Raw genomic sequence first — 10,685 nt, 5'->3', positions numbered from 1 at the left:
CACTAATTAAATTTCAGGTTATAAAGAATAAGTACAACTGATATAAACAGGTTTAGGAACAACCACAATTATGTTCTTGGCGAACACATGATTTCACTGATGGGGGCTCCCCTAGAGTTATCCATTACCCTTGGACATTTGTGGTTCTTTGGTCATCAGTCAGCAGTTTTTTTAGAAAGAATGGGGAGATGGTTAAATGAATCAGTTACAAGAAAGTCTGAAAGAAGGCAACAAGGGTGGAGAGGAGGAGATGCATGTGCCAGAAGTAAAACCCAAGATGTGATGACTGGATGTGGTTGTGAGCATGAGACGTCTAGGATTATCTCCAGGTGCCTGGTTTGGACAGCTGGGTGATGGTGGTGTAATTCACTGAAACCAGGAATGAAACAAGAGCGGGTTCCGGGAGAAAGATGTAGAGTTGAGCCTTGAACAACACAGGTTTGAACTGGGCGGGTCCACTTACATGTGAATCTTTTTCAGTAAATATATTGGAAATTTTTTTTAGAGATTTGTAACAATTTGAAAAAACTCATGAACTGCATAGCCGAAATATCAAAAATGTTAAGAAAGAGGTATGTCATAAGTGCATAAAATATATGTAAATACTAGTCTATCTTATTACTTCCTGCATAAAGTATACAGAAATCTATTATAAAAGTTGAATTTTATCAAAACTTACACACACTTACAGACTGTATGTGGCACCACCAAGAGAAATGTAAAGCGTAAAATGTAAAGCGTAAAAATGCAGTATGAAACGTGCATAGAACTCACTGTAGTATATACGCTACTGTAATAATTTTGTAGCCACCCGTTGTCATTGCAGAGAGCCCAGATGCTTTGAGTGTCCCAGTATCTGCACAAAACACTGTGTGATGCTAATACTGCCACCTGAACAGTTGCCTGGCTGGTAAATTGTGTATTGTAGTAAAAAGTAATCTCTTGTGGTTCTTGCTATTAGTAATTAAGTTTATGAGGAGTCAAAAATTATGTGGATTTTCAGAGGTGCCTGGGTGGCTCAGTCAGTTGAGCGTCTGACCCTTGATTTTGGCTCAGCTCATGATCTTGCAGTTCATGGGATCGAGCTCACATTGGGCTGGCTACACCAAGCCTGCCTGGGATTCTCTCTCCGTCTCTCTGCTCCTCCCCAGCTCACACACGTGCACTCTCTGTCTTTCTCTCAAAATAAATATTGTTTTAAAAAGTTACATGTGGGTTTCTGATTGTGTGCGCATTGGTGACCCGACTCCTGTGTTGTTCTGGAGTTGACCGTAGAGTCCAGTTTCAAACATGTTGTGTTTGAGATACGTGTTCCTTAGTGGGTGTGCGCCTTGTATTTGTAGCATCCGTCTCCCCCACCTGACCCACTCTCCCCAACTCTTGGTTCTGTACTTTGGGTGGGACCCCACCGCAGTTCCAACTAAGGTCAGGTACACGGTCCAGGCTCCCACTGATCTGTGCATGGCAGGCCTGCAGACCCACTGGTTCACCTAGGGGTGGAAACAGCCCAGGAATTTAAAGACACCATCCCTTTGGCTGTGCTGAAGCGAAAGCTGTCCCTTGGCTGTTTAGTTCTATGAGTCAATAAATTCCTGCTCTGCTTACAGTTTAAACTGAATTTCCTGTCAGCTGCAACAAGAATCCTGGCTGTGGGACAGCCAGGTAGAGATGTTGGGTTCAACCAATGACTTGAGAATTCTAGAGATAGATTTGGGCTGGGGATATATAAATGTAAGTCATGAGCGTATAGGTCAATGCCATGAGTTTGAAGGTCACCAGGAAAAACAGAGGCCAGTTAGTTTGAGTGCCATGACACGGGAAGCACACAGCATGATCCTACGTGGAAGGGCCCCCTCATCCCTACCTCGTATTGTGAGGTTTCCTGGAGGAAAAAAACATGTAGGCTGAGAAGCCAGGGTAAGTGGAACCATACCTGGGAATGGGTGTGGGGAGGGTGGGACAGAGCTCCAGGCAGAGAGCTCAGGCCAGGAAGTGAGTGCAGCCCAGTGTGTTGAGAAAAGTAAGGGTCCTGATGGCTGGAATGTAGAGGGTGCCCCTGTGAGGGCAAAGCAGGGGAGGTCCAATGCGCAGCAAGCTAAGTGGGGGCGCATTGTGTCCCTTACATGCCCAAGAGCCTCATGGAGTCTGCCAAAAGGCTTTAAGCTGGAGAGCAACGGCATCAGAGGCTTCAGGAAGGAGGGTCTGGAGAGGGGCAGGGCCGCAGAGGAAGGCGCTGCTGTATCCAGACAGAGGCTGTGGTGCCTGGGTCAGGGGGAGGCTGGAGCGGGTTTGAGGGCTATCTTGGTGCATTTGATGAGCTTGAGGGCTTGGGTGAATGTGAGGAGTGACTTCCATGTTTCTGGGCAGGGTGGCTAGGTGGACGGAGGTGCCATTTCCTGAGATGGGGGCAGTGGAGGAGGAGCCTGCTGGGGGCTTGGGAGCACGGTGAGTTCAGTTTGGGGTACAATGAACCAGAGTGCAAGTTTCTTGAAGAGTCTTCTCTGCCTTATTCACTCTGGGAATGAATACACAGATACACAGAACAGTCTTACACATTTTAAGTAAATCTTTAATACTTGAGTACGTGAAAGATACCTGTATTATTTTATTATAGGTGCCCCATGTATTACTATTCTTAAATGTTTATTTTTGAGAGAGTGCGAGCGGGGGAGGGGCAGATAGAGGGAAGGGGGGACAGAGGATCTGAAGTGGGCTCTGCACTGACAGCAGTGAGCCTGATGTGGGGTTCGAACTCATGAACCTTGAGATCATGACCTGAGCCAGAGTCGGGCACTCAACCAACTGAGCCACCCAGGCGCTCCCAAACCTGTATTATTTTATATGGAGAAATCTAGGAGGCAGCATTGGAGCTCAGGAACTAGAAGTGGGTTGAGGAAACAGATTCGCGTGGTCACTGGCCTCTACTAGTAAATAAGACCAGAGTAGACGAGATGCGCAGGCAGAGTGTGAGGCCTGGGAGGGAGGCTCTGCACACGGTGTGGAGAAGCAGCAGCTTTGAAGGACCGTGATTGTCTGATGTGGCTTCTAACCGTGATCTTGTCCTGCTCCTCTTCCCTGACCTCTCAGACTCTCCTCTGTTCTCCTTTGCTCAGTCTTCTTCCTCTTACTTCCTCCTACCCTTAACCGAGGGAACCAAGCCCTCCTGTTTCTCAAGCCAGGTCTTCTCCCCAGACTTCAAATGCAGATGCCAACTGGACCTACTAAGGGCAGTTGGCAGTTTAAATACAGCAACCTTCACTGAGCTCATCACCACTTCCCCCAACCAATGCCTTCTGTCTCTCTCCATGATGTGGAGTGAGGTCTCTCTCCATCACTCACCTTCCAAACAGACACTTCAGATAGTTGTTTTCAATCTTAATTAGAAGCTTGGTACAGATTGGGTCTGTCTTCTTTCAAAACTTGAAGGAGCCAAGCAAGTAAAGATTTCTCAGTTAGTTCCCTCAACCTGATGTCCTAAAGCCACGGCTAGTGATTTCTTGGTAGAATAGCAAATCAGCCAGTAAACTTAGGGTGCCTGGTGTTTTTCCATCTCTTCCCTGGCTCAGTGTTCTTTGGGATAATAACACTTTTTAATGAATTAAGGAACTTATCCAAGAAGTAGTTACAAATTCTCGAAAAATTTAGGGACTTCCCAGCCTAGGCACTGGTCTTCATTCTGGAATGTCAGAACCAAACAAGCAGTCTCAGAAATGGTCTGATTCATTCTATTAATTTATGAGGGCAGAAACTGCAATCCAGAGAGATTTTTACTAAGAAAACTCACACAGATGGATAAGAAATCTGAGGGCCTCTGGAAACAATTGCTTTCACCTGTGCTGCTTAGGGATGCAAAAACACACTTCTCTTGAGCAGGGGAGGGGTAGAGAGAGAGGGGGACACCGCATCCAAAGCAAGTTCCAGGCTCTGAGCTGTCAATACAGAGCCCGATGCAGGGCTTGAACCTATGAACCACAAGATCATGACACGAGCTGAAGTTGGGCACTTAACCAACTGAGCTACCCAGGCGCCCCATATTATTTTTAACCCTGGGTCAGCCTTCTGGTCCCTTTTTCTAGGCTCTTTCCCTGCTGCTTTATCAGAGGGCTTAGAAAATGAAGACTAATGTTGACACTGGCCCAAGTCCGATGTAAATAAGGAAACCCACATCCCAATACAAAGACCTTGACCACATTGGCCTCCTTTCCATTCCTCCAGCGTCCTGCTCTTTCTCACCTCAGAACCTCACTGTTCCTTCTCGTGGAAGTCCCTCCTCCATCTTCCCAAATGTTTGCTCTGTCTCATCCTTCAGATGTCAGCACACATGAGATCTCAGAAGAATGCCCTCCCCAGCCCCTGTAACCTGTAACATACCACCTTGTAGTCTTTCCTCCATAGGATTTATCTAGTTGTCTTGTTTGCTTATTCATTGCCTCTCCCCTCTCCCCCCTGCCCCAGAAAGTCAGCTCGGTGAATGAGGGACCTTGTCTTGCTGACTGTATCCTCAGAGCCTGTGGTAGTGCCTGTAGGAGGGGTGAATAGACACTTATTGAGTAACAAGTGACATCTCTCCATCAGTCTGAGTGATCTGGAATGATTCTGTTGGTACCGTGAGTCATACTTACAAATACACCCAAGGTGTATTTTCACTATTTACTGTGCAGTTCTGGGAACTGCTTCATCAGGCTAATCCCTCCCATGCTGCTTCCTCCTTGGCACAAATGTACTGACTCTCTAGCGTAAATTTTAAAAAACGCCATTTCTTTATTTACCACCAGCAGGACTGGCCTGCACGGGGCAGTGGATGCTCTGGGCTCAAGGACGTGTAGGATGTGATGAGGAGATGATGACTGGGAGGCTGTTTTGAAGGAAAGGGGGTGGTCTGCAGGCCAGGCCCAAGAGCCCCCCTCAGATTTACTTCTGGAAATGGGTAGACCTTAAAAAGGAGTCGTGGCAAGCTATGGCCAAGCCGCCAATAAGATTAAGAAATTCTTGGAAGTCCAGTTGCCCATCGGAGTTGGTGTCAAGTTTCTTCATCATGCGGTCAAGGACACCAGGGTCCTTCTGGTTCTGCAAAGGTAATAATAACCATAATGATGATACTATTAATGGTACCTGACCTTGTACTTTATAAGATACTTTCAGTTATGTTGCCACATCTCATTCTCACAAGAGTGTGAGGTACAGGCTAGGGGTTAGTAACACTCCCACTTCCCAGACACAGTGACAGACTCAAACAGGGAAGTGACTCGCCTAAGGGGAAGACCTGTGCCTGGAACCCAAGTTTTCTGGCTCCCATTCCCGGGTTCCTCTGTGACAGGGGTTATTCAGTGGTATAAAAGTAGTGGCACACTTTTTCAAGTGTCACCTGCTACTCCAGTGTACAAACTGCACAGAAGTGAAGTGATTTGAAGTGGAAAGAAGACGCAGGCCCTGATCTGCCTCATCTTCTACTCCTCTGAGCTCCCCACACATATACACACTTACAGCCACTAGTTACACTGGCTGTTTAAATTAGGGACTTAGAAATCTGTCCTTGAGTGGCACCTGTGTCTGGTGGCTACCACACTGGACTGTGCAGATAGATACAAAACATTATTTCCAACATCACAGAAAGTTCTATGGGACAGGGCTTCCCTAGAAGCTTTGGGATGGAGAAATCAAATTTGAAAACTATCCTTTTACACCACTTACCGTTTCATATGCTCCTTCCCTAAATGAAAGAAACAAATCAACATTCCCTGGGTCATGTAGTTTGAGAACTTTGATCTTTAAAACACACCGTGTTCAAAGAAAAGAAGGAAAGGTCCTTGAATGGTTACTCAGAGCTCACTTGAGGCCTGGGGGCTCCGCCTCTGCCGTGCAGGTCCCTGGCTTGGAGTGAATGAAGAGGAGGCAGGGGTGGGGGAGTCAGTTGCTGGGCCCTCACTCCCAGCCATTTTGTCAGGGTCTTGTTTTGAGCTATGGGTAGTCTGGGGGAAGGGGCTGGGAGCAGTACCTTTGTGAAGGCAGCCAGCTCTGTATTCATGAAGGTTAGGAACTCTGTCTTGGAGAGTTTGGAGCTATTACCATCCTTTCCAGCATACCTCTGGAAAACAGCAATCAGAGACTCGATGCACCGCTCAGTCTCAGTAGGGCTGGACATTTTTGCCTTGAGAGAAGAAAAGTCAGGGTTCAGACAAGGGCTGGATGCTGGAGAACACTCCAGAGAATCTCATACCTTCATTTTGGGCCAAAGGAGTTTCCTAAAAGACTAGGCCGTTTTTTAGGGGGCAGAAGAGCCCAAGACAAACACTGAAGGTCACATTCCATGAGCTTCCCTCCCATATCACATGTTTATTCTGGGTGAAATATAGTGAGGGTACACATGGAGCACGTGGGTGTGTCTAAAAGTAGTAGACTGGGCGCCTGGGTGGCTCAATCGGTCAAGCACCCAACTTCGGCTCAGGTCATGATCTCACAGTTTGTGGGTTCGAGCCCCACAATGGGTTCTGTGCTGACAGCTCAGAGCCTGGAGCCTGCTTCCGATTCTGTGTCTCCCTCTCTCTCTGTCCCTCCTCTGCTCATGCTCTGTCTCTGTCTCTCAAAAATAAATAAACATTAAAAAAAATTTTTTTTTTTTTTTTTCAACGTTTTTTTATTTATTTTTGGGACAGAGCGAGACAGAGCATGAACGGGGAAGGGGCAGAGAGAGAGAGGGAGACACAGAATCGGAAACAGGCTCCAGGCTCCGAGCCATCAGCCCAGAGCCCGACGCGGGGCTCGAACTCACGGACCGCGAGATCGTGACCTGGCTGAAGTCGGACGCTTAACCGACTGCGCCACCCAGGCGCCCCAAAAAAATTTTTTTTTTAAAGCAGTAGACTGTCTGGATGAGTGTGACTGTGGCAGGGTTTACTGATGTTTCTAGAATCTGTGGGTAAACATGTATAACTATACACCCACAAATCCATATGTGCACCAAGCACTGTTTGGAGATTAAATAATTTCCTATTTTCTTTTTTTTATATTTTTAAATTTTTTAACATTTATTCATTTTTGAGAGACAGAGAGAGACAGAGCATGAGTTGGGGAGGGGCAGAGAGAGAGGGAGACACAGAATCTGAAACAGGCTCAGGTTCTGAGCTCTTAGCACAGAGCCTCATGCGGGGCTCAAACACGTGAACCTTGAGATCATGACCTGGGCCAAAGTTGGATGCTCAACCAACTGAACCACCCAGGTGCCCCAACAATTTCCTATTTTCTAAGCAAATATAGAGGCTACTGTGATAAATGAAATTCAGTTCTTTTTAAAGCAATACCGAATTCCTGGGACTCCTGCATTTTCTAGAAGAAAACTAAATGCATAGTTATTGTGTGTGGGGTGGGAGATTTGGGAGCTTTTTGGATGTTCAAAAGCAGCTTTCATATTGAAGGTTAAGAATCATTAATTTTACATGGGAGGAAACAAGAGCCACGAGAAGGGAACTGACACAGTAGAGCCACCCCTAGAATTTCAGCCTCCAGGTCCCTATCTGCAATCCTTGGTCTTTGTTCCTTCTTCCAGATGCCACTAATTCTTACAGGAATGGCCAGAGGAACTTCTCTGGTCACTTCAAACCACAAAGGTTGATCTCAGGAAGAGAGCTCTCAGGTTGCCACTCATGCAGCTCCCCTGGCATCTACAGAGCCGGACCTCATCAGTGGTTGCACCAGGAGGAGCTGGAGGGTCAAATTCTGTGCTGGCCTCTGCCTTCCTTACAACAGAATTCTTGAGGGAAATTTTCTATTTTGCAGAGTCTTCAGGTCATTTCTGCCTTCACCTAGGGCCCCCTGGTGGTTCAGACATCAACTACAGGCTTTCTGGAAAAGTTGCCAGCCACACCCTTCCTCTCAGGCTTTACTAAACTTCAGGTATTAATAATGATCTTTGCTTGGACAGTGACATTTACAATTAGCTTTTACCCCTTAATTTGGTCTTTGCATGGACTTCCTGGAGCTCAGAGCTGGGACCCATAATTAACATGCTTCAGATTGATCCGAGCCCTTAGGGGCACAGCTTTGGGCTCCTTCCTTCCTCCCCGCTGCCCCGGCCGCCCCAGGCTTTTCATCTGCAGTGTCTCCACGATGTGTTTTACCAGCCTAGCTGAGCTCACTGCTGCCCTTTGCAGGTGGGAGCATCTGTAAAGCCCTGTCCAGAGGTGGGTTCTAGTGAACTCTTCTGGAGATGGATTCTTTCCCAACAGTCATGTTGTTGGAATGCTTTCTTTTTTCTCAGAGAGAACTTTTTTTTTTTTTTTAAGGAAAGAAAAATGTCCGGGGTTTGCGAGTGAAATAGAATACCATAATCTAGAAACAGAGTTTTTGCACAACAGTCTTCCTTATCAGGACTAAAATTTCACTGTCTTAATATGTCAGATGACAGGAAGAAGGTCAGCTGGAAGGACATGCCATATAGGGTAGAAGATTCCAGGCTGAGGATTAAGGGCTTTGTGACCTTTTTCTAGGCCTACAGATGCTCCTCTGCCCCTTTACCTTGGGGAATTCTGATTGCTTTGCTTCTCTAGTTTCAAAGTGGCTTTCTGCTTTATTGTTTTTTTTCCTCCTTAACATCAGGACTATAATTTAGACCATTTTTTTCCCCTTCTTGAAAACTGTTGCTATCAGCCACACATGGAAAAAATTAAAACCTCTGTATTTCTTCTCAGAAGTAATTTTCCAGAGCGAAAGAAAGAAACACAATTACCGAATTACTAAAATGGAATTGTAAAATTTGTAAAGCTGGAGGGAGTTTGGGAGATGGTTCCAGAGAAGGGAGGCCCAGAGACAGGAAAGCTTTGCTCAAGGTGAAGCAGAGAGGCTGAAGAGAGGAGAACAAGATCTCCTGCCTGGAGGCCAGCACTCCCCACAGCTCACTGCACCCTCACAGTTGTATTTGGCACCATGATAGGAAGGAGAAAATGGTGTGAGGTAAATGGATACAGTGAAAGAATTTTAAAAATGCATTGCGAATACTCAACATTTGAGGAAAGGGGGAAGAAAAAGGAATGTGAAAAAGAAGTAACACTTGAAAGATTCCAGCATTGCTGTTGTCTTTCTTAACCAAAGTGCTTCCCCCAGCCCCACCCTAGCGAGGATCCATGGAGGCATCCACCTTCCTTCAGGGCAGTCGTTCCCAGTCTTCACCACCTATTGGTGCTGGGTCTGCCTTTTCAAGGTTCCTTGGGACATTGTTATTCCCTTCTTGCATGGAAAGGAAGGAGGGAAGAGTGGGCAGGGATAAAGGCTGGCAAATGTGTTGTGTAAAGGGTCAGATGGTAGATATCTTAGGCCACTGTGGTCCATGTTGTCTCTGTCACTCTTTTGTAGCGGGACAGCAACTACACAGACAACTCATAAGTGAACGGGCGTGGCCGTGTGCCAATAAAATTTTATTTATGGTCAATTAAGTTTGATTTTCGTGTCACTTCAGGTGTCACAAAGTATTATTCTTCTTTTGGTTTTCTTTCAACCACTTAAAAACGTCAAATCCATTTGTAGCTTGTGCAGGGGTCAGAAACCCCATTTGGCCCGCGGGCAGAAGTTTGCTGACTCCCTTCACGAAAGCGGTCAAGCAGGAGGTAGATTTTGGAGGTGGCCTAATGGAAACGCTAGAGAGAGAATTCAAAGCAGGTTGGCAGGAGCTGAGAAGAGAAAAACAGATGTTGGCGTGAGTGCCTGAAAAGGTGGTGGGTTCAAAGGAGAAGGGAAGGAAGAGGGGCTTGGCGGGGACCGGGCTCCTCCCACCGTCTGGGCTGCGTCCGGCTGGCTGGCAGCGGCTTCGGTTACAGGCTTTGGGGTCTTGGCCGGTTGCCGACAGCTTACTGAAACCAATTTTCCCCGGGGCTCTGACGACTCAGTTCTGAGAAGTGCCCTTCCTGGTCTACAAAAACAACCAGTGCTGACGGATTCCCGCCCCCCCCCCCCCCCGCCGCGTCCCGCCCTTTAACTCTTCTGGTCTCCCAGGCTTCCCGGAGCCCGGGGGCGGGCCAGGGGCCCAGCGCGACCCCGCGCCTCGCCCCCTTCCCGGCCGAGGGGGATCGGGTAAGGGGCGCAGCCCCTCTTCCCCCGGCTCGCACCGCATCCGCGCGGCGGAACCAGAGACCCTCTGGTGGCCGCCCCTCGTCTGCTAACACAGGCGGAACCTACGGCTGCTTTCCTTGCAGCCTCTACCCCAGTTCCCTCCCACGACTGACTTTCGCGTCTCGGCTTCCCGCTACGTCCCACAGCAATGAAGGATCAGCGTGGCGGCAAGCACACCGAGCCTTTTTTCCTGTCTTTGCGGAGGCAGACACGACAAAGGCCGGGCTTACCATGTCTGCGCGGAGCGGTCGCGGGCGCTGTGGCGGGGCGGCGGCGGCGGCGGCGGCAGCGGCGGGCTGTGAGCTCCGGGAGGCGGGCGCGGGCTCGGGGTCCGGCTCCCACCTCTCCCGGGCCCGCCTCCGCCTCCGCCCCTCGGGCGCAGATCCGGACTTGTCCGCCCCGCCCCGCGCGGCGCCGCCCGACTCCCGAGCCCGGCTCCCGGCCGGCCGGTCTCCACCCCCAACCCCTTCCCCACACCCCCTCCCCGGCGCAGATCCAGACCTGTCTGTCCCGCCCGCGTGGCCCAGCGCGCCGCTCACCCGAGACCCGCCGTCTCTCCCTGTCCCTGAAAGATTCTGGACTTTTCT

General features: G+C 48.6%; 1 protein-coding gene across 2 annotated transcripts; it reads right to left on the bottom strand.

The window, feature by feature from the left end:
• Window positions 1-4,737: 4,737 nt before the first annotated feature.
• Window positions 4,738-10,484, bottom strand: S100A11 (S100 calcium binding protein A11). Of its 2 annotated transcripts, none has more exons than XM_047848042.1 (3): window positions 10,329-10,484; window positions 5,996-6,148; window positions 4,738-5,067 (listed from the first exon to the last, which is right to left on the bottom strand). In XM_047848042.1, the coding sequence occupies exons 1-3, from the start codon at window positions 10,329-10,331 to the stop codon at window positions 4,912-4,914; spliced, it is 312 nt and encodes a 103-aa protein (XP_047703998.1). In that variant the 5' UTR covers window positions 10,332-10,484; the 3' UTR covers window positions 4,738-4,911. The 2 variants fall into 2 exon arrangements, with proteins under 2 accessions (XP_047703998.1, XP_047703999.1); XM_047848043.1 differs by lacking the exon at window positions 10,329-10,484 and adding an exon at window positions 9,763-9,898.
• Window positions 10,485-10,685: the final 201 nt, after the last annotated feature.

This window comes from Prionailurus viverrinus, unplaced genomic scaffold (assembly GCF_022837055.1).
Source record: "Prionailurus viverrinus isolate Anna unplaced genomic scaffold, UM_Priviv_1.0 scaffold_50, whole genome shotgun sequence".
NCBI classification, from domain to species: Eukaryota; Metazoa; Chordata; class Mammalia; order Carnivora; family Felidae; genus Prionailurus; species Prionailurus viverrinus.
The sequence above is the reverse complement of the archived record's forward strand: the minus strand, read 5'-3'. Positions and strand labels throughout refer to the sequence as shown.